Here is a 24,618-nt window from a genome sequence, read left to right as displayed (position 1 = left end):
TATCAGCCTTAGCTGCTTGCTCTGGCTTGCAGCCTAGCAAAGCAGCTAGGCTATAGTTCCAAAATCCTCTACACAAACATGCTCTCATCAGCGTCCTTACAGTTCTATCATGCCCAAACAGTCCTTGAATAGGCTACGCTGTCACCTACAACAATGTGATAACAGGTTTCTTAGGGTTGTGTGTTACAGTAGATCTAATACCTTTTCATGACAGCGTTACTATGTCTCATTGACTAGCATATATATATATGTCTTCATACACAGCATATCATTGTCTTATTGACCAAGGTATATATATGTCTTCATCCACAGCTTATCATTGTCTTATTGACCAACGCATATATATGTCTTCAATTTCATACACAACGTATCATTGTCTTATTGACCAGGGTATATATATGTCTTCATCCACAACATATCATTATCTTATTGACCAGCGCATATATATGTCTTCATACACAGCGTATATATGATTTCATACACAGTGTATCATCCAGCGTATATATTTCTATTGATTGTGGATATATACATATTGCAATTGCCAGCGACAGCGTATAAGTGCTTCATGAACAGCGTTAAAATATTACCATGACTGTGTTATACTGCGGCTTACCTCTTCATCACTGCGGCTTGATGACTGTGGCACTCTTGACTGCGTATGAGTCTTCATGACCAATGTATATATATATAACCATGAACAGTGTATAGTGTATAGGGTTTCCTTGAACAACATATAGAGATTCATCATTTGCCAACAGATAGATGTCTTCTTGACCTGCGTTGGATTAGGGCATCATCTTGCAGCTAGAGCTCTTTCTAGGTCAGCATATTCTTAGTGATTATCCTTCTCCAAAAACCCAAGACGTGGAGAGGGGATCACCTTGAGAGTTTGTCTAAATGGCATCAAATCCTCTTCAATTTATACCAAAAACATATAGGTTGAATAGACATGACGTTTGGGCTTCTTGAGCCTACATAAGTTGCTGGTCAGCTTGATAATAATTCCATAATCAAAATAAATTCATATCTCCATAAATACTTATCGGAATCGGATGATATTTAGATCAATCCTACACCTCTCGACGAGAGGGATCCAATAAAAATATCAGGTTTCAGCTGCCATAAATAAACTGACCCACATGGAGTTTGGCCCTAGTTTCTAATTTTAACACTCCCTCTCAACTAGGGAGAACTCCATCCGTTGATCCATATGACCGGCTGTACTATCTCTGCCATCAGTGCCCTGCACTGCTCTGCCCAGCTCTGCTCGGCTCTGCTCGACTCTGCTCAGCTCTGCTGGCTCTGCTCAGCTCTGTTGGCTCAGCTCAGCTTGCTCTGCTCAGTGTTGCTCAGCTCTGTTGGCTCTGCTCTGCTCAGATGGCTCTGCTCTGCTCTGCTTAGCTTTGCTCTGCTCAGCTCTGCTCTGCTTAGTTCTGCTGAACTATGAAGAAGAAGAATTGATCGAGAATGTCTCATACCATTCTCCACTGACCCGAAGTCAGTCTGAGTATGTACCACTGGTCCCAGACTAGTCTCAACCGACCCGAAGTCAGCGTCATAGTGGGTACCACTCCTACCATTAGTCCCAGATCAGTATCACAGTCTCAGAAAGTGTACCACTGGTCCCAAACTAGTATTGCAGACTCAGAGAGTTTACCACTGGTCCCAGACCAGTCTCAACCGACCCGAAGTCAGCGTCATAGTATGTACCACTCTCACTGGTCCCAGACCAGTTCTGCACTGACCCGAGGTCAGTCTCAGAGTATGTACCACTGGTCCCAGACTAGTCTCAACATACCCGAAGTCGGCGTCATAGTATGTACAACTCCTACCACTGGTCCCAGACCAGTATCATTGATCCTAGATCAATGAAGGTCATCCTAGCGTAGGGAGTACGCTAGATACAGCGATGCGTTCATCGGTACTACTATGGTCCCTATCTTCATTTTCTTGCTCATTGATCAGATGACAGGTACTTCCCATGAGTCCCTGACTGCATGGGTAGGATGCCTCGATAGGAGAACTTAATCAATCCCGTCCTCACAGGAGAACTAGTCATCCTGCTACAATGTCTTGGAGAACACATCATCCAAACCTCACAGGAGAACTAATCATCCTGCTACACAGGAGAGCGAATCATCCTATCCCACAAGAGGGCAAATCATCTTATTCTAGTGCGCATCATCAGGGGAGGGTGAGTCACCCTTGTTGGAAATAATACTGAGAGGGGGGGGTAAATCAGTATTATCAAATCAATTATTTTTCATTTCACAATCAGATTTGTATACGCTACTTCAGTTATGGGAAACTGCGTATATACGCCACTGTGTCTAAAGCAACCAGCGTATATCAGAAAACTTAAGATTAATTAAATGTTGATCTTTAATCAGTGCATCAGAACTTCATTAATCACAAGAACAGTAAACAGGAGCAGTAAAATAGAACAGATCATCACACACATGGACACAAGATATAAGGTGGAAACCCAATGTGGGTGAAAACCACCTGCTGCAATTCGTCTCTATCTTCCTTCAATAAGAAACTTCTTTTTACAATATTTTTGTACTGGTGCAGTCTTATACCAGTACGCAGGCTTCTACCTGCAGAAGGCTACAACCTTCTCTCATTCTCTAGCTTCTCCTGGAAGGGAGCTACAACCCCCTTAGCTCTTGTACTAGTTGATGTACTAGTACGTAGGTGCTGACCAACAGAAGGTTACAACCTTCTCTTTCTTCTAGGGACCACGTTTCATAAATTTTCAAACTAGATCCATCAATAACATTAATCAAACATCAAATATATCTACATCAACCAATCTCGTTTTCTTCAATTGAATCAAACAATTACTTCTCTGAATGCTGTAACCAGAATATATTAACAGTAACCAGAAACCAATCCTGAACCCAAAACACTGCAGCAATAAACTGAAGCAGCTAAAACATATTTCATGAGACATACGCTACTTCAATATGTAGAAATTTGCATGCATACGCTTCTGTATTAAGGCCAACCAGCGTATACGCTGTTTTGACTTACTGAACCAGTGTGTATACGCGCCTTTGATGTGCCGAACCTGCGTACAGATATATAAAAGATAATTTACCCCTTTTCACTTATTCAGAAATCAGTTATACTCAGATTATCAGATTTATAGATCAAATCATGCGCCAAATATAACAGATCAAAATCACACAAAGATACTACTATTCAAGCCTTAAGATCTTGACCCATCAATAGAACTTATCCATATTTTAGCGCTCAGGTTCCTCCTTGGTTCAGATCCAGCTATGCACCATAACCCAATTCTAGATCTTTCTCTTCATAAGATATTCAATGCTTGAGTGAATGCCTTTGCCTAATGATCTCCTTCCCCTTTTATAGTCTTAGGCCTTACTCAATACCATGGTCCAAAACCATAGAGAATCAATACCATGGACCCAATACCTGGGTTCAACACTTCAAACGAGATACCATGGTCCAAAACCATAGGTCCAAATACCAAGGACTAAATACCATGGACCAAAAATAAGTTTTCCCACATGTACGCGCTTTTCCTTGCATGAAAGTGTGTGCATACGTATACGCGCCTTTTGATCGTCGAACCCGTGTGTATACGCGACTTGGTTAAGAGGAACCTGCGTATATCTCTTTTTCTTTCATTCTGAGAGCCTGAACTGAGATCTTCCATCTGAGTGAGTTGCCATCAAGGACAACACCTGTGCCATAGTGCCAAACCTGTGTCATAATGCCAACAATCTCCCCCTTTGGACTTGATGGCAACCCCAAGTCACTCAAAGTCATTCTCCCCCTTTGTCATCAAGGGCAAAGGGTTATGCTCCCCCTGAGTACATGCTGAAATCTCTGTTCTGCTGTGCTGTCCATCCTCCCCCTGAGTACATGCTGAAATCTTTGTTCTGTTGTGCTGTCCATGCTCCCCCTGACTGTAGGCAAGGTCTGCAAGAAGATGTTCTACAAGAAGAAACATGACTTTATCATAAATGACCTTCCTATCACCAAAGATTCATACATACATCTATCTCCCAACCAAGTGGGGATATACCAACATTGACTTATCCACCCAACCAAGTGGGAATACATCAAAGGGTTACACATGATAAAACAAGAACATTACATCATCCATTCCAGGGATAGTGGGGAAACCAAAGTAGGTTGTTACATGACCTTGATAAGAAAAGATATACATGACATAGAGACGAAATATCTACAACAAGACTATGATAGTCATCAACAACTATCATCAGCAGCATCTGTCAATCATCATTCAGACCAACAACCATGTTCTCCCTCTGCACCTGTTCCACCTGAAACCAAAAACACTATGAACTTGAACCAAGATCTTCTAAGATAATGCCAACAATGCATTATTAGATGTATATATATATATATATATATGCTCCCCCTGAACCTGTGCTAGATGGTCTCTGTCAGACCCATACCAGACTCCTTTCATCTGGGCCCACTGTTTGTCTTCAAACCAACATATACACAACTGTATCCACATAAACTGACGTATTTACGCGGATTCACCTCATTAAACTCGCATACAACCACTTTTCTCTGAAACAAACAAGTTTCAACAGCAAGATGATACGTCAACTACTCCCAACTTCTGTCTGAGGTATTCAAATGTCTCCCTGGGCAGTGGTTTGGTGAGTATATTAGCAACCTGTTCCTTGGAGGGAACATACTCCAATTTGACCTTTTGTTCAAGCACTTGTTCTCAGAGAAAATGATATTTGATAGGTATGTGCTTGGTCTTTGAATGCATGACTGGATTTTTTGAAATACTGATTGCACTTGTATTATCACATAAAATGGAGATAGGTGGAGTACAAGTGATTTGAAAATCTTGTAAAATTTGCATCATCCAAAGGAGTTGTGTGCAGCAAGATGCAGCAGCCACATATTCCACTTCAGCTGTAGATAAAGCAATTGAACTTTGTTTCTTGCTGAACCAAGATACTAATCTGGAACCCATAAAGAATGTACCACCACTAGTGCTTTTTCTATCATCCACGCTTCCTGCCCAATCAGCATCTGTATATGCATGAAGTGTGAGATTTGTATCTCTTGGATACCATAAGCCATAGTTTTGTGTTCCTTGAAGATATTTGAAAATTCTTTTAACTGCCTAAAGGTGTGCTTCTTTTGGATTTGCCTGGAATCTTCCAACTATTCCCACTGCATGCATGATGTCTAGTCGGGTTCCTGTCAGATAGAGCAGACTACCAATCATGGATCGATAGGTTGGTTGATGTACCGCTGCTGAATCGTCATTTGTGCTAAGGCTACATCCTGATACCATAGGAGTACATACTGGTTTCGAATCTTCCATGCCATATTTCTTCAAGATCTCCTTGAGGTACTTGGTTTGTGATAAAAAGATACCGTCTTTATTTTGTTGGACTTGTAAGCCAAGAAAATATGTCAGCTCACCAGGCAAGGACATTTCAAATTCTTTCTGCATCACCAAAGCAAAGTTTTGACTCATGGCTTCTTCATTGCCACCAAAGATGATATCATCAACATACACGACAAGTATTAGCAATTTATCATTATCGATTTTTATATATAGATTACTATCTGCTGATCCTTTTGAAAAGCCTTGTTGATGGAGTTATTTGTCCAGACGATAATACCAAGCCCTTGGAGCCTGTTTAAGACCATAGAGTGCCTTCTTAAGTCTGCATACAAGTTTTGGATCATTTCCAAGGATGAATCCATCTGGTTGCTCAATATACACTTCTTCTTCCAAGTCTCCATTTAAAAAAGCAGATTTCACATCCATTTGAAATATTTTGAACTTCTGAAAGCTAGATAGAGCAAGGAACATTCTTATGGCTTCCAGTCTAGCAACCGGTGCAAAAGTTTCTTCAAAGTCTATACCTTCTTGTTGAGCATACCCTTTACAAACAAGTCTGGCCTTGTTTCTAATAACATCTCCATTTACATTCAACTTATTTTTGAATATCCATTTTGTCCCTATGACATTCTTATCATTTGGTCTAGGGACCAACTCCCAAGTGTTATTCTTTTCAATCTACTCAAGTTCTTCATTCATGGCCTTGACCCAACATTCATCTTTGCATGCTTCACTTACATTTCATGGTTCAGTGGAGGAGAGCAATGCTAGATAGCTTGAAGCTTCTGAAATAGTTCTTCTTGTTTGTACACTTGCCTTTTTTTGACCCAAAATTTGAGTTTCTGGATGATTCTTCTGAACATACCTGGATGGAGTCTTTTATTCTACCCTTATTTGTTCTTCTGGTGCCTCATAGGTTTCTTCTTCATCATAAGTCTGATTTGATGTTGAAGGATAGTCCTCATCATCTTTGAAATCTTCGGATTTTACCTGCCTAGGAATATTTCCTTCTTCATCAACCACTACATCAATACTTTCAACAATTTTTCCAAGTCTTTTATTGTAACACTTATATCATTTGTTGTGGGGAGAGTAACCAAGGAGAATGCCTTCATCTGCACTAGGTTCAAACTTGCCAAGGTTTTCATCATTCCTTTTGATGTAACATTTGCTTCCAAAAATTTTGAAGTATTTTACCATAGGAGTCTTACCATACCAAAATTCATGAGGAGTCTGAGTGCTGTTTACCCGGACGTTTGTCTTGTTGAGAATAGTAACGACAGCAAATGCAGCTTCACCCCAAAAGGTTGCAGGACTTCCAAACTCATCAAGCATAGCACGAGCCATTTGTTGAACTGTTCTGTTCATCCTTTCTACTACTCCATTTTGTTGAGGAGTCCTTGCCGTAGAGAATTCCCTTCTTATTCCATGTTCTTCACAAAAATCAAAGAATTCATCCGAGGTAAATTCCCCTCCTCGATCAGACCTGAGGCATTTGATTCTGCGATCTGATTCGTTTTCAACCAAGGCTTTGAATGCTTTGAACTTTTCGAAAGCTTCGTCTTTATGCTTCAGAAGTCCTATCCAACACATCCTGGAAAAGTCGTCAATGAACAATATGAAGTATTCTTCTCCTCGAGGTGACCTTTTCCTGGATGGACCACATACATCAGTATGGACAAGTTCAAGTGGCTTACTAGCTGATCCTTCCTTTTCAGGGAAATTAGTTCTGGTTTGCTTGCCAAACTGACATGATTTGCATATTGTATTGTCTGGAATTCTGATGTCAGAGAGATCACGAACTGCCTGACATTTGCATGCTTTCCTTATTTGAGAGAAGCTTAGATGCCCCAATCTTCTGTGCCATAGCCAGTGTTTATTATTCTTGCTTAGATAGCATTGTTGTCGTCCTCCCTTGAGTATGTATAAATTATTTGGAGTTCTTATGCCTTTGATCACTGTTTCTCCTGTATCAAACTCACGAACAATACATCCATTTGATCAAAATATTACCTCATTCCCTTGATCACACATTTGACTGACACTCAATAGATTATGCCTTAAGCCATCAACATACATAACATTTCTAGCTTTGACCTTTTCTTTCAAAAGAACAAAACCTTTACCTTTTATGAGTGCACGGGTGTCATTTCCCAATGAGACCTTCCTTTCCTTTTCTAAGGCACTATATGACTGAAGTTTTTCTTTATCACCTGTCATGTTTCGAGCATCCACTGTTTATGTACCACTGATTTTCCCGTCCCTCCGCATATAAGGCTATACCACTTTCTGGTTGCGGTTCTTTCTTTCTCCATGTTTTGGGACTCAATGAAGCTTGCTCCTTCTGCGCTGTTTGTGGAAACCTACTCCTGCATTTAGAATCTTCATGACCGAAGTTGTTACAAATAGAACATTCTATTTCATTTTCAAGAGCAGAAAAGTTATTGTAGGTCCTTTTCATGATCCCAGTCACACTCTTTTGATTTCGTGCTTCTCTAGTCATGATGGTCTTGTAGGCAACACATTGAGCAGCTTTGTGTCCAAAGTTATGACAAGAGAAACATTGGCCATTGAAGAAATTCCTACGATTATCAGACCTACCGTCCAGGTGATTGTAGTTTCCATAGGCAAATTGAGAATGATTTACCTGTGGTTGGTTGTAACTTCTGTTCGTCCTTGAAGTAGATTGCCCCCAATTTACTTGGTGATTTCTGTTCGTCCTTGAAGTAGATTGCCCCCGATTTACTTGGTGATTTCTGTTCGTCCTTGAAGTAGATTGACCCTGATTTACCTGGTGATCTGCTTTATGCCTTTGCTGTCGATTGTCAACCTGTTCACTTCTCCTTGCTGCATCTAGATAACTTTTGGAGGTGGATGGCTTCTGTGCTTGAGATGCTTCTTCAGAATATCCAAGACCTGTCTTGATTAGAGGAGAACGCTGCACTTTGATAATCTCATCTAAAGTTTCAGATCCTTTAGCAAATCTAAGATTAAGAGCTTTTGTTTTCTCAATATCTTTTCTAAGTCCCACAATTTCACATTCTAACTTTTCATTGTGTTTTTCCCTTTCAGCGAGTTGGAATGTCAGAGTATCTATGATCATACTCTTTTTTTCTAAACAGATTTTAAGTTTAGAAATTTCTTCATAGAGATCATCTTCATCTATAGCATCCAAGAAATCATCATCTTCAAAAGCCATCAAAAGTCTATAATCATTACATTGTTCATCTTCATCACTAATTGAAAATCCATCACTGTCTTCATGTGTATAATATCTCTTCTTACTTACATTCTGTTTTCTGTTCCATCTAACTAGTTCCTTACCTTTGTCAAGCTTATCTTTATGAGGAAACTTGGCTACATAATGACCGACTCTTCCACAAGCAAAGCATTTGAAAGGTAGCTTACCTCTGAATCTTCCAGAGAACCTCGTTGAAGGTTCTTGACAAAGTTTGATTCTTCCTCTTCTTCTGACATATGTCCTGACTCATTATAATCTCCTTTTCCTGAAGCTTTGAATGCAGCTTCTCTCCTGTCTAATGGTCCCCCTTTTCTGATTTCGAAAGCAGTTAGGATTCCGTGCAACTATGACATGGTAATGCTCTGTAGATTCTCCTTTTCTTCTATGGCAGAAACTTTTGATTCAAACTTAGAAGACAAAGATCGTAGAACCTTTTTAACCAAGGTAACTTCTTTTATTTCTTCACCCAAGTTTTTCATACAATTAACAATCTCATCTATACGTAAGAAATAATTAGCCACAGTTTCATCATTGTGCATTCTGAGATTTTCATATTGAATTCTGAGGGTTTGTAGTTTTGCACGTTTTACCTGATCGTCTTCTTCATAACTCTGAACGATCTTGTCCCATATTTCTTTTGCGATTTTGAGCTGCATAACCTTGACGAATTCTGATTGAGATAAACTCGCTAATAGAGTATTGACAACCTTTGCATTTGTTTCATACTGCTTCTTACCAGCCGTATCTGTAGGAGTTGTTGATGGAAATGTGTATCCTGCTTCCACGATATCCCAAACTTCTGTACCAAGAGATTGAAGATAGGCTGTGATTCTTACCTTCCAATAGACGAAGTTGCTCCCATCAAAAATTGGTGGCCTGATAGATGCCTCTTTTTCGTAGTTGCTCATGATGATAGATCTTCCTCCAAGCGATCAAGCTTCTTCTGAAGGACCTGCTCTGATACCAATTGTTGGAAATAATACTGAGAGGGGGGGTGAATCAGTATTATCAAATCAATTATTTTTCATTTCACAATCAGATTTGTATACGCTACTTCAGTTATGGGAAACCATGTATGTACGCTACTGTGTCTAAAGCAACCAGCGTATATCAGAAAACTTAAGATTAATTAAATGTTGATCTTTTATCAGTGCATCAGAACTTCATTAATCACAAGAACAGTAAACAGGAGCAGTAAAACAGAACAAATCATCACACACATGGACACAAGATATAAGGTGGAAACCCAGTGTGGGTGAAAACCACCTGCTGCAATTCGTCTCTATCTTCCTTCAATAGGAAACTTATTTTTACAATATTTTTGTACTAGTGCAGTCTTATACCAGTACGCAAGCTTCTACCTGCAGAAGCCTACAACCTTCTCTGGTCCTCGAGCATCTCCTGGAAGGGAGCTACAACCCCCTTAGCTCTTGTACTAGCTGATGTACTAGTACGTAGGTGCTGACCAACAGAAGGCTACAACCTTCTCTTTCTTCCAGGGACCACCTTTCATAAATTTTCAGACTGGATCCATCAATAACATTAATCAAACATCAAATATATTTGCATCAACCAATCTCCTTTTCTTCAATTGAACCAAACAATTGCTTCTCTGAATGCTGTAACCAGAGTACATTAACAGTAACCAGAAAGCAATCCTAAACCCAGAACACTGCAGCAATAAACAGAAGCAGCTAAAACATATTTCATGAGACGTACACTACTTCAATATGTAGAAATCTGCGTGCATACGATTCTGTATTAAGGCCAACCAGCATATACGCTGTTTTGACTTACTGAACCAGTGTGTATACGCACCTCTGATGTACCGAACCTGCGTACAGATCTATGAAAGATAATTTACCCCTTTTCACTTATTCAGACATCAGTTATACTTAGATTATCAGATTTATAGATCAAATTATGCGCCAAATATAACAGATCAAAATCACACAAAGATACTACTATTCAAGCCTTAAGATCTTGACCCATCAATAGAACTTATCCATCTTTTAGTGCTCAGGTTCCTCCTTGGTTCAAATCCAGCTATGCACCATAACCCAATTCTAGATCTTGCTCTTCATAAGATATTCAATGCTTGAGTGAATGCCTTTGCCTAATGATCTCCTTCCCCTTTTATAGTCTTAGGCCTTACTCAATACCATGGTCCAAAACCATAGAGAATCAATACCATGGACCCAATACTTGGGTTCAACACTTCAAACGAAATACCATGGTCCAAAACCATAGGTCCAAATACCAAAGACTAAAATACCATGGACCAAAAATAAGTTTTCCCATATGTACGCATTTTTCCTTGCATGAAAGTGCGTGCATACGTATGCGCTCTTTTTGATCGTCGAACCCGCGTGTGTATGCGACTTGGTTAAGAGGAACCTGCGTATATCTCTTTTTCTTTCATTCTGAGAGCCTGAACTGAGATCTTCCATCTGAGTGAGTTGCCATCAAGGACAACACCTGTGCCATAGTGCCAAACCTGTGACATAATGCCAACAACCCTGTGGCTGTATGTTGTTCCAGTAAGAATCGCAAGCCCCCAGAGCTCAATGTATGCAACATGCAGGACCCTTTTACAAGGGTCGCTCGACAACTCCAAGTCGTACAGGAAAATCACAAATTTGATCTTTCCCTGTAACTTTGTTAAAATGTCAGCGACCTGTACATCAGTCTCAATGCGATGGAGCCTCCTTGCTCATCGACTTACCATATCCCAGATAAGGCAGCATCTGATGTTTATCTGTTGGAGCAATCATCGAATACAGGATTCCTCTATAATCGAATCCCACCTCTGGTTGTCACAGAGAATCACAGTGGTATTCATCATGTGTACAAACAACTCACTGAAGAGCTTCCGCAACCAGACTGCCTCTCAGGTAGCCATGCTAGTAGCAATATACTCTGCCTCGGCGGTGCTCAAAGCCACCAACTTCTGCTTCCTGCTCAACCAGGATATCGAAGCAAATCCCAAGGAGAAGCGGCACTGAGAAGTGCTCTAGTGATCCTCCACACTGTCTGCCCACTCAGCGTTTGAAATATTTTTGCAGTGTATCTCAATCCATGAGAGATTGTGCCCTGAAGATATCTCAGAAGATTCTAGGCACCTCCAATGAAGCTCAACCAAATATGAGCTCACCATACTAACTGCAAAACATATGTCAGACGGAGGTTCACCAAGAACATCAACGCGAATGAGTTTATGAAACTTAGAGGCATTTCCCAAATCTGGTCCGACATCACTACCATGTAACTTTTGCAATTTAAGATCCTCGAGGTAGTCACAGGCTTGCAGTGTATCTTTCCACATTCGAAATCCAACTCCCTCTGTCTCCTACAAATGAGAGGGTCTGCACCTGTCAGACATAGGTGCTAGTATGAGAGGTCTATCATCCACAACCTTTGAGTAATGGTTTGGATCGGTTTCACTCCTAGTGAATCTCAGTTTCATCATACAGCTATCAATCCCCTCATACTACGCCCGAGGTGTTTTGCTTCAAGCCATAGAGGGCTTTCTTCCACCTGTTTACATGAGATTCCCGATCATGAATCTCAAACTCCTTGGGTTGTTTCAAATTTGTGAACCTGCTGCATGAGGGGAATGGTCCCCCTCATAAGATTTTCCTTTGGTACATTTCAGACATGTATCTTCATGCTTCTTTTGAATTCAGGCATCCCTGTCATCATCTGACACACAGACCTCCGGTGTTGTGTCAATGGACATGGTCCCCAGTGGACTTCCTACAACTTGATACAACCCTGAACTCAACATCTTTAAAAGATCTACATACCTTTTCATCGATGAGTGCCACCCTGAGACCTTTGACTTCCATTTTCGAGGTGGACACCAAGTTCTTCTAGCAATCAGGTACATAAAAGAGATTCTGTAAATGAATCGAGTTACCCTCATTCAATTGAGAGGTAACATTCCCTACACCCTTTCCAGGATAGGTGGCATTGGTTCCAAGTATAATTCCACGATTGTTTCCATCTCTATTAAATTAGAGAGTGCACCCATCTATCCGATGAAGTGCCTGGGGTTCCTTGCTTTCTTTGAAGAGTCGACCATTTCTCCTTGATGAACTGTATTACCTGTCATTCCCTTGACCCTAGAATGATTTGTTTATCTTCATCAAGAGAAGTGTCTCTGCCATTCAGACACTCCTTCGCATAATGACCGAACTTTTTGTAACCAAGGCATCTGTCTTTCCTTCCACCCTTAGATCCGAACTTCCTAATGAAGTGATCTTTAGGTAGGTCATCAGAACCTTCCGCTGCGCCATTCTGATAATATTCTCTGCTTCAACTTCACCCTGGGTGAATTATGAGGAACTCATTGATCCTTTTGTCTTTGGTGATTGCTCTTTCACTCTTGCTTGGGCATTGTCTTCACGTCAACTCCAATACCATGTTAATTTTAGGTATGTTCTAGGCTAGAGCAATTTATTTAAATTTTCACAGTTAGCAATCACATCAGCATTAAGATAAACTGTAGATAGAACATGAATATAAATCGCAGAAGACAAGCCAAGACAAGAGGACACAAGATGTGTCGCTAGCCAGGGACAAACCCCACAATGTGGGGAAACCCTTGATCAATTCTTCTTTTATGTTCTTCAAAGTTCAACAGAGAAAGTGAGAGAGATAGTACATTTACAATAGAAGTCAATACTTTGACTTTTGATATCTACAGAGATCAGTGGAAGACATATTGCTTCAACTAATTCTCTAAGGTGACTTATTCACCTATCATAGTGTTGCACCTTGTATATTTATGTAGCGCCATCATGCTGGATCATGCATCATCATGCTGCTCATGATCACTATGCTGCCCATACATCATGTCATCATTTATTATCATGCTGCCCCATTCTCATATGATCATGTTGCCCTTGCAATGTGCCCATCATGCAGCTGTCCTTCTGTTGCTTCATCATTTAGATCATATACATATCAGCCTTAGCTGCTTGCTATGGCTTGCAGCCTAGCAAAGCAGCTCGGCTATAGTTCCAGAATCCTCTACACAAACATGTTGTCATCAGCTTCCTTACAGTTCTATCATGCCCAAATAGTCCTTGAATAGGCTACGCTGTCACCTACAACAATGTGATAACAGGTTTCTTAGGGCTGCGTGTTACAGTAGCTCTAATACCTTTTCATGATAGCGTTACTATGTCTCATTGACCAATGTATATATATGTCTTCATACACAGCATATCATTGTCTTATTGACTAGGGTATATATATGTCTTCATCCACAGCGTATCATTGTCTTATTGACCAACACATATATATGTCTTCATCCACAGTGTATCATTGTCTTATTGATTAGCGTATATATGATTTCATACACAGCGTATCATTGTCTTATTGACCAGGGTATATATATGTCTTCATCCACAGCGTATCATTGTCTTATTGACCAGCGCATATATATGTCTTCATACACAGCATATCATCTAGCATATATATGATTTCATACACAGCGTATCATCCAGCGTATATATTTCTATTGACTGTGGATATATACATATTGCAATTGCCAGCGACAGCATATAAGTGCTTTATGAACAGCGTTAAGATATTACCATGATTGCGTTATACTGCGGCTTACCTCTTCATCACTGCGGCTTGATCACTGTGGCACCCTTGACTGCGTATGAGTCTTCATGACAAGCGTATATATATATATATATATATAACCATGAACAACGTATAGTGTATAGGGTTTCCTTGAACAGCATATAGAGATCCATCATTTGCCAGCGGATAGATGTCTTCTTGACCTGCGTTGGATTAGGGCATCATCTTGCAGCTAGAGCTCTTTCTAGGCCAGCGTATTCTTAATGATTCTCTTTCTCCAAAAACCCAAGACATGGAGAGGAGATCACCTTGAGAGTGTGTCTAAATGGCATCAAATCCTCTTCAATTTATACCACAAACATATAGGTTGAATAAACATGATGTTTGGGCTTCTTGAGCCTACATAAGTTGCTGGTCGGCTTGATAATAATTCCATAATCAAAATAAACTCATATCTCCATAAATACTTATTGGAATCGGATGATCTTTAGATCAATTCTACACCTCTCGACGAGAGGGATCCAATAAAAATATCAGCTGCCATAAATAAGCTGACCCACATGGAGTTTGGCCTTAGTTTCCAATTTTAACACGTTTCCATGCTTAGTAGAAGAAAGGCCGGACATGTAATCCATGGAAATGGATTCCCAAAGTCAACTAGGGTTAGGTAGTGGAGTATAGAGGCCTTGCTTCTTAATGGTCGGTTTGGCAATGGCGCAGGCAGTGTAGGACCTGATGTACTTCCCGACATCCTGTTGAAGATTCGGCCAACATAAATACTTCTACAGTACTGCCACCGTTTTCTCGACCCCGAAATGCCCAGCAGCCCGACTGTAGTGTGTTTCCCAAATCATCTTGGCACGCTCGCTTGAAGGAACACAAAGGTGACCCAAGTGGCATAACAAGGCATCTTAGAGGTGAAAATATGGAACATGCTAACCCTCCAAGAGTTTCTAGTATGTGTGGCCAAATTCTAGGTTGCTTTTGTAGAGAAGTGGCCAATCAGAAGTCTCGTGCCCACAAGAGTTGAGCACGGTGGTTAACGCCATGATTGGTGGTCGACTGAAGCAATCTGTAATATTATTGGTGCTATCCTTCTTATACTTGATATTCAAATGGAACTGTTGCAGGTATGTGGACCACTTCTGATGTCAATCATTCTGCAACTTCCCTTGTGTCTGTATGAACTACAAGGGTCGGTGGTCTGTGTGGATGACCGTTTCCTTCCCCAAAATGTAATGCTTCCATTGTCGACAGGCCTACACAATGGAATACATCTCTTCGTCATAAGTGGGATACTTCCAGACTGTGTCTGAAAGTGTCTCACTGTGATATGCCACTGGATGCCCGTGTTGAGTAAGAACTGCCCAATAGCATAGTCAGAGGCATCTGTCTCGATCTCAAATGGTTGTTGCAAGTCTGGTAATGCGAGCACTGGTGCTGAGCAGAGGCGATGTTTCAACTCTGTGAATGCCTTCTGTTGAGATTCAGACCAAAAGAATTTTGCTTTCGCTCCTCCTTTGGTGACTTGACTCAAGGGCCAAGTGATATGAGAAAATCCCAACACGAACCTGCAGTAGAAATTGGCAAGACCCAGAAAGTTGCAGAGCTCTGTCATAGTGGTTGGAGATGGCCAATCCCGAATGACTTGGGTCTTGGCTGGATCCACATGCACCCCCGTTCATCAATAATGTATCCCAAATACTGAACTTAGGTCATGCCAAAAGTGCATTTCTCCAAATTGGCACATAGCTTGTGTTGCTACAGTGTTTGGAGAACCTGTCGGATGTGGTGGAGGTGCTCTTCCCAACTCTGGCTGAAGATCAGGATATCATCCAAGTATACCACTACAAATGAGTTGGTGAATGGTCGCAAGATGTCATCCATCAGCATCATGAAGGTTGTAGGAGCATTCATCAACCCTAAAGGCATAACCAACCATTCGAAAAGGCCCTCCTTAGCTTTGAAGGCAGTCTTCCACACATCAGAGGGTTCGATTGGTACCTGGTGATATCCTGACTTTAAGTCAATCTTGATGAAATATTTTTCCCCCTTCATTTGGTCCAAAAGGTCATCAATCTGTGGGATCGGGTACCTATTCCGGACAGTGATCTTGTTCAGCACCCGATAGTTAATACAGAGTCTCCAAGTCCCATCCTTCTTCTATACCAACACGATCAGGCTCCCACAGGGCGATGAACCTGGTCGGATGTTACTTTTCTGCAGCAGCTTCTAAATCTACCTCTTGATTTCGTCGTTCTCCAGAACGGAGCACTAATAGATTGGTCCATTGAGCAACAGCGCACCTAGGGTCAGATCAATGGAGTGCTTGACCTGGCAGTGCAGAGGAACCCCTGCGGGGGAGGTGAAGATGTCCTCGTACTCCTCCACGACCTTGTCCATCTGTAGTTGTCATGCAGAGGGGCCCTGACTGGAGGTCGTGGCCATCATCTTCTTCTTTCGCTAAGGGCGTATCATCAGGAAAACAAATTTCCCAGTTTTGGAAATGAGCTTATTGCATTGTTTTGTAGTAACCAAAGAGATGGTGGTAGGTGGTGCTACCTCCGATATCCTGTACAATTTATTTCCCAAAGTAACAATAACAACATGAGGCCTTAATTCATACACAACATGTCGCTTCCACAAGTATGGTTGGCCTAACAATACATCACAAACATCAAGGAGAGCAACGTCACATAATACCTCATTCGTGAAGGGCTTGATGTTGTATGGAAGGTGACACTGCTGGCTCACGCGAAGATCCCGTCCTTGGTGAAGCCGCCCGATGCTGTACGGTTGGGGATGTGCTGTGGTCGATAAAGCCTAGTCGCTTCACGAACTATGCCGAAATGAAGTTCTTTTGGCTCCCACTGTCGACAATGAACTGTAGCGAGGAACCCTTTACCCACATCTGGGAGTGGAAGAGGCGCTCCTCCTCCTCTGGATCTTCGAGTTCCTCCTTCTGGATCTTCGTGGTGGCAACGGTGGCATTGGGCTCCGCATCGATAATCTGCTTCCCTTTGTCATTCCCCTTGTCGGGTTCTGACTTGGAGTTGAAACATGCATCTGATTCTGAAGCCTTTAGCTTGGTCACCAGTGACTTCTTGGCCCGACACTCACTTGTATTGTGAGTGGAGCTCTTATGGAACTCACACCACTTTCCCGTGTCCTTCTTCGGCTTCACGGTGTTGTTCTTTGCTTGCGGCTTTGGCGAGTTGTCCTGGGCCACCCCACCTTGGTTTTGTCCTTTGTTCTGCGGTTTGGGGGCACCTTTCCCTTGCTTTGGATTCGCAGATCCAAAGTCTCGCTTCTTTTGTTTAAACTTTTGCTCGATCTTGACAGCGTATCGATACGTCGTGCCGAGCGAGATGTCCCGGAACTCCATCTCGTCCTGGATGTACTTGTGTAGGTAGCCGCGGTATTTGAGTACCAAATGCTACTCAGTATCCTTGACACCCAACTTTGTGCGAAGGGTATGAAAAATATTGGTAAACTCCGGCACGTCTTGGTCCCTTCCCTGCCATGGTCCCTTCCCTGCCACAACGTGGTCCACTTTATGTATTTATCCTCATAGCTTCCGACAGGGTAGTACTGCTCCTTGATGGCATCCCGGAATGAATTCCAAGTGGGTGTGGCTGAAAACAGTGAGGTCGTACTTTCATCCTTCTGCTCGCAGTAGGTTTCCCACCAGTCCTTGATGTGGGGGGTGGCTTTGAGAAGAGTGAAAGTAATCTTTTCCTGTCCAGAAAAATCATGAACAGAAAAATACCCTTCTAGCAGATTTAACCATTTATCTACAGCATCTGCATCTATCTGACCCTCAAATGTGGGAATGTCAAATTTAACTTGTACCTTAAAGGGTGTGGCGCTTCCAAAGTAACTGTTCGAAGTAGATATGTTGCCCCTGGGTAGCCGCTGAAGGATCTGGGCAAAGTTGTCCATCATTGCGTTCCTTTGTCGCTCGAGGGCCTCTTCGAGCAAGATTTTGATAGGATCTCCTGCCCCCTCGTCTTTCTTTTCATTTACCATGGAAGGTCGTCGGGATTTGCGAAGCTAGTCTTGCAAAGGTTCGACCAGTTCAAGCCCTAACTCCTTATATCCTGACCTCGTTGGGGACAAGCAAAGAAAAACAAAGAAAGAGCAGACCGCTCTGATACGACTGATCGGATTTAAACAGGAACGCAACAAATTACAGAGATAACCATAAATACAAAGATGCAGCAGAAATAATACTTCATTTCATTAATGTAAAATACTAAAATAAGCCTAGTAACAGAAATGGAAATAAACTAGCTTGAGCGATGGTAGCTTATCCTTAAGAAGAGGTGACGGCTACACGCCTCTGAACTATATTACAATGAAGCTCAAGGGCCCTTTTATTATTGAACAATAAGAGCAAACCCTAAACAACCAAAACCTTAACCCGAGGAGATGTAACACCAAGAGTTTATGGGCCCCGTTGGGGTTAGTTGGACAGCCAACTTCCCAGGGTCGTGACTTGGTCATATTATTTCCGTTTGACACACATGATACCCTATTGGAATATCTGTCCGAGGACTATGACGAAAAAGACGATTTTATAAGAAAATCATTGGTAGATTGCCAAAAAAACGTCATTTAGGACCTCAAAACGGCTTTGGAAGTTTAGGACCCGAAAAATTGCTAAAAATTGTAAATTGTGCTACGATTAAGGAAACTGAAAGAAACAATGGTGGGGGTCCAAGTGGAATTGGCAGGTGGCCACCAATATCCACCTGGATCACTTCAGGCCTAGACAATTAAGCCCATGCAAAAGTACTTGTCCAAACTACAAACATCAACATGGCCTGGTACCTTGCGTTGACAAAATAAATCATGTCCTTTCCTCCAAAGCTCAGCTGTCTTGCATTTCTTGGGATATCAAGGCTTTCCCTCTTAGATGTTTTATCAGAAATTGCTAGTCACTTTCAAGATTGGGTGGAACCTATGTGGGTGGAGAAAAGTTTTGAAAGAGTTTTAGTCCCTTGTTCATTCAACCAATTAGGCTAGGGAAGAGTGGCTCTTTAAAGATTTATCTTCCTTGAATCTTAGTTCCACGCTGTTGCCCTAAGGCCAAGAGACTTGCAGGGAGATTTTAATTTGTGTCCAGATGGTTGAGCCTCCTCCAAGGAATCGAGTCTAAATTTCTTCTCCTATCCTCACCTGGGAGGTACCTCTTGAGAAGATATTCTTCCGAAGTGCTGGCTCACCTGTTGTTAATTTGCAGACTAGTTTTGCTCCTGGGGTTTGTCCTACATCAACAATTAATGTTGGACATTACTTGTGATTTACATAAGTTTTCCAAGGAATCACTTATCTGTTAGTCAACATCAGTAACGAAGTAATTTTGTCACCCTATCTTATATTTTAGAGGTAAAGTTTTAGTAACAGAAACAGAGCAGCTTTCTGTTTGCGTTATTTATGTTCTAATCAATGTTATGGCCCAATTAGGAGGCAGTGTTGGTAGGTGCATAAGTTTTTTGTCGATCCATTTTCTCTGGATGCACTACAGAATCAGGTTCAGATTGTTAAGTAATTGTTCTTTTCCTGAATGCCTGTTATTCTTATATCCCTTTTTGAGGATGATTTAGATCATAAAAGTAAGTTTACACATTGGTATTATTATAATAGGGCGTACTGATATTATTTTCACTTTTTCATGAATTATAGGACTGATCATTCCTTGCCGATAAAAATAAAAACTAGTTGTCAACTGAGAATTATTTTCTTTGCAAATTCAACTTTTTAAATTACTTTCTTCCAGCTTATAAATTAGTGTAGCGCACGTGCTCCTCATGCTTAGCAAGACGTTTTGCTATGTTTAAGATACAAGAAAAGGAAAACACCATTGTCAAAAAAATCAGATGTCACTTTGTTCTCTTTGGATCAAAGTTTGTTATTTTAAAGTCACCTTTTTTATAATTATCTGTAATATTATATTTTTAAATAAAATTTGATTTTTTTTATTAATTTGATATTTTGTTTAAAATTTAGTAGATTTAATAATATTTCAGATTTTCGGATTACTTAAATCACAGTATTTTATTGGATTCTATCATGAATGAGCATATAGGATTAGTTATTAATCAAGAATACTGAGCTAGAATGAGCATATAGGATTAGTTATTAATCAAGAATACTGAGCTAGAGCACTAACTTTTATACATCAAGACGTTGATGATGCGGATGGTTAAACCCCATTATCATTATTTTAACTAACAATTATCACATTTGAAAACTTTTCTCAATTTTTTGAGAAATACCATGCTGTTTATTGATACATGATTTATCAATTATCATGTTATATTGTTATGTAGAAAAGTATAAAATTTTAATGATTTATCATCTATATTTCAAACCTTATATATTTTAATTTAGATTTTTAATATTTTTTTTTAGCTAAATCTACCATGTTGAAGACTTAGTTTCTAGAAGATTTCCTAAAATATGGGGTACTACATATGTCCTAAATGCATCTCAGTGTTCCTGCATCACCATATCTTGGAAATTTGGTGGCACATTGGTTTAAATGTGTAAACACAAAATGAGAATAATGAATTATGAAATTATTGATCTTATTATTGGAAAAATCCTTGCATCTCTCTTCATTTCAAAGATGGTATCTAAGATAAAGCTTAAAAAACCAAAGATGGTATTTAAGATAAAGCTTAAAAAAATAAAGATGGTATCTAAGATAAAGCTTAATTTTCTACAGAATTTTGTACTATATTTTTGTTAATATAAAGCTTACTTACAAAAAAAAAAAAACAAAGATAAAGCTTAATTTTTTTTAATGTACAAAACCAGGTCAACATCAGAAGTTAAAATGAGGCTTGAATTTGAAAAAATTATCATTAAACTGTCCCACTCAATTGGCTCACTTGATAAATTAAAACCTGAGGAAATGAGTCCTCTTAACAACAAAAACTTAACCCTGGACATCGATTATAAATCCATAAATGAAACTTAATTTATAGTATGAAAACAAGGTTCAGATATACTACAAAGGTTGGCGAGAAAGACGATTGATTCAAGCACACCTATAAGAGCTGGAACAAATCTTTGCCAGTGAAGCAGTCGGAAGCACAATTGACCCCTTCTACTGTTTTAAGATGAACGATGAGTATTTTCTTTGCAATTATGACTTTTGAGATTGCTCTCTTCTAACATTACATTTCCAGCTTGTCTCTTTCGTAAATATCCATTCTTATGTGAAGTAGCGGAGACAAACTTACCTGGATGGCAAGAAGGTTTGAAAGCTTTTCTTCGAGTGTTTCAGAGTTTAAATCTGTAAACACAAAATCAGAATAACGGATTAGGGATCTATAGATAAAGCTTTAATAAATAATACGAAAACAAGGTACAGGCATGGTACATCACTTGGTGAGAAAAAATGTTGACTCAGGCATTACTAAAAGCGCTGGAACAAATCTTCGTCAGCGAAGCAGTCAGCAGCGCAATTGAGAACGAGCTCCTACCAGCTTTAGTTTGTTTCGAGATTGAAGAGACCAAAACCCATCGGAAAGAAAAAGAACATCTAAAATCTGCTATTCTAGAAAAGTAAAAAATTAAAAAGCGCCGTACTTTAGGGCACAATTGAATTATGTGATTCTGAAGTTTGAAGAAGATAAAATCGTGTACTTTCTATATGCCTCCGTGCTGTTTACAATTTTTATTTTTTATTTTATGGGATTTTTTTATATATTTTATAAGACTAATATATATGTTTTGGTTCCCAAGGGATTGCAAATTTAACAATAAAGTTCGAAGCCATTATAACAAAAATTATCATGTTAGTTGCTGAAACTGAACATGGCTGGGGAGGATAACATTCATTGCTTCCAATAGTCTGAGATAAACCCAATTGACCTTTTAAAAAGGACATGGGGGTGGGCTTTGATCCACTTATGTGTGCACTGGTCATGAGACCATGTCACTTGTGGATGGGTGGGGAGGATAACAATCATTCCTCCTAACTACCTGAGATAAACCCACCATTTAATATAATCTCCTTGGGTACAACCAAAAGTTTGACCACTACCTCAAGGTACCCCATGGCTCGAGACTAGGTCCTCATAGGGATTGAACCTCGCCCATGGTGAAAAATTCCTCTCTTTACACCCTTCAATCGAAGCCTTTTGGCATGTTCAGAAAAAGTTATGTGCTTTGTTGTAATACCCCTTGTTAAGAAAGTGGAACTATGTTCGGTTTACATGCCACTACTTGTAGTATACTAAACCCTTTATCATTTGCGTTTATATAGCAACACATCCGCGAACCTTTTGAATGACCACAACTGTTTTCATAGATACATGCTATTGAAATTAACGTAGATGTATTTCTTCATAAGAGGTTATAGGTTCAAATCAGATGGTTAGAGTACGTACACCTTTGTAGACATTGGTAGTCAAATCATCGAGTGAAGAGTTCCCTTACCCCACAAACAAATAAAGAGTCTCATACACCAATTTAGTTTTTGGCTTGGACAACTAGCACTGTTTACATTGCAAAACAAAGACATTAGCAATTAGGAGTAGCATATTTCTCATCTTCATACTATTGTCTACGATGCTATCCTGGGCCTTTAAGACACACTCTTAGCCTGGTGCATTGACCTACATTTTTTGATGTAGATTTGCCGTTAATTGTTTTCCAATAATCTAGGTCACTTTGCTTGATCTTAGACTTGTGTGATCCATATTGATTATGAGATGGTTTTGTCTGATCCATATTGATTATGAGATGGTCTTTTGGATTAATCACATCATTAAGTATTGGTCGACGTTCCGAACCATCTAATGTGCTTCATCCTCATGAAAAAGGTGAAAAAATCAATCTGTCAAGATGTTTAAATAGCGGAGATACATGCGGTTCCAGAATTAGCTGTTAAGAAAAAAAAATTAAATTAAAATTTGTAAACGTTAGGATAGAGTCTAGGTCATTTTATAAAACGTCATTTTATAAAACTAGGGCATTTTGATGAAGATCTGTGACTGATTTGGATTGTTATAGTTCAAAAAATACCATTATTCTAGAGTTTAGTGTACATGTATACAATGGCAGCCTACAGACAATGGGCTTTTTAAACAAAGATGCGATAAATTATTCATTTCTGTTGTTGCCTGTTTCTCTATTTGGATTAGTAAACTGTAATATAACTCATGGCTGAAATTTCATCATGCTTCATACATCCGGCTAAAATAGTCTGGTATTAACTACCAGACCATTTCTCTGATTCATAGTTTGACCGAATGTGTATGCTTCTTTCTTGTTTATAAGATTCTGATGATTTTTACTGTCTGGAAAAAGGATTCTGACCAGACTCTTTATGGCCAGATAATATGGTATCCTTTGTTTGGACAATTATACGTTTTAGCAAATCACCTGCGCATTGATCGATCGAATCCAAGTGCAGCTATTGAATCCCTGAAACAGGTATATTTACTGTATCATTAGCAGGGATTCTTAAATCATCTTTGATTTTCTAAACTCAATTTTTTTTTTTTGGTCACTACACCAACGTCATCGGTATTACCTTTATGTGCAAAGGCAGCAAGGGCTGTGGTGGATAAGAACTTGTCATTGATCATCTTTCCTGAGGGCACACGTTCAAAAACAGGGAGATTGTTGCCATTCAAAAAGGTGCTTAACAATCTGTTTAAAGTTTGCCTGACTTCATCTTCTTATATTATGGTTCTTTGTCATGTTTTAACTCCTCTTGTGGATAGCTATGAAACTCAGTTGTCTTAAAACTATCAATCTCACATACATGCAGGGATTTGTGCATCTAGCCATTCAATCCAGGCGACCTATAGTCCCCATTGTCCTGACTGGTACGCATCTTGCATGGAAAAAAAACAGTTTGCATGTTCGACCAGCACCATTAACAGTCACATACTTGCCTCCGATACGTACAGATGATTGGACCATAGACAAAGTTGATGATTATGTGGAAATGTTGCATTCAATATATGTTGAAAATCTCCCAGATTCACAGAGACCTCTGTAATCAGCAACATTAATTTCCCATTGATTCTTTTTCCTCTTAAAATATCCTATATCTGCATCAATTATTGCAATAAGCAGTGCTACGGGAAGGGAAGAAGGTTGAGGATCCAGAAGCTGAGGCGCTGCTAGTATTGTCAAGTTTTTTGGAGAATTGTCTGCCAGGAAAATATTGCAACATAAATCAATTACTCACATTAATGCTTTTTCAAGTCAAACAATGGAATTCATATGTTTCTTGGAACCTTGATATGGCTTGAAAACCATTTTCAGCATTTGAATACCTGAAGCTTTGATTCAGCTTCAAAACCGGTTCAGCCTCTGGTTAAAGGCATTTTTTCTTGATTCTAATATGTGACATGAGAGAAATTAT

General features: G+C 39.9%; 1 protein-coding gene across 7 annotated transcripts in view; it reads left to right on the top strand.

The window, feature by feature from the left end:
• LOC149166588 (1-acyl-sn-glycerol-3-phosphate acyltransferase-like) overlaps nucleotides 1–24,256 on the top strand; it is a 142,225-nt gene extending 117,969 nt beyond the window's left edge. For 5 of the 7 annotated variants that reach the window (XM_089432695.1, XM_089432692.1, XM_089432697.1 and 2 more), the window contains exons 5-7: nucleotides 23,550–23,675; nucleotides 23,790–23,882; nucleotides 24,016–24,256. In XM_089432695.1, coding sequence (XP_089288821.1) covers nucleotides 23,550–23,675; nucleotides 23,790–23,882; nucleotides 24,016–24,249 — 453 coding nt within the window. In that variant the 3' untranslated portion in view covers nucleotides 24,250–24,256. The remainder of the gene's footprint in view (nucleotides 1–23,549; nucleotides 23,676–23,789; nucleotides 23,883–24,015) is intronic. The other 2 variants (XM_089432699.1, XM_089432698.1) reach the window with 1 other exon arrangement.
• Nucleotides 24,257–24,618: the final 362 nt, after the last annotated feature.

Source organism: Pinus tabuliformis, chromosome 5_1 (assembly GCF_031772625.1).
Source record: "Pinus tabuliformis cultivar Carrire ecotype Pingquan chromosome 5_1, CPIR1, whole genome shotgun sequence".
Classification (NCBI taxonomy): Eukaryota; Viridiplantae; Streptophyta; class Pinopsida; order Pinales; family Pinaceae; genus Pinus; species Pinus tabuliformis.
This window is presented reverse-complemented; position numbering and strand designations above follow the sequence as displayed.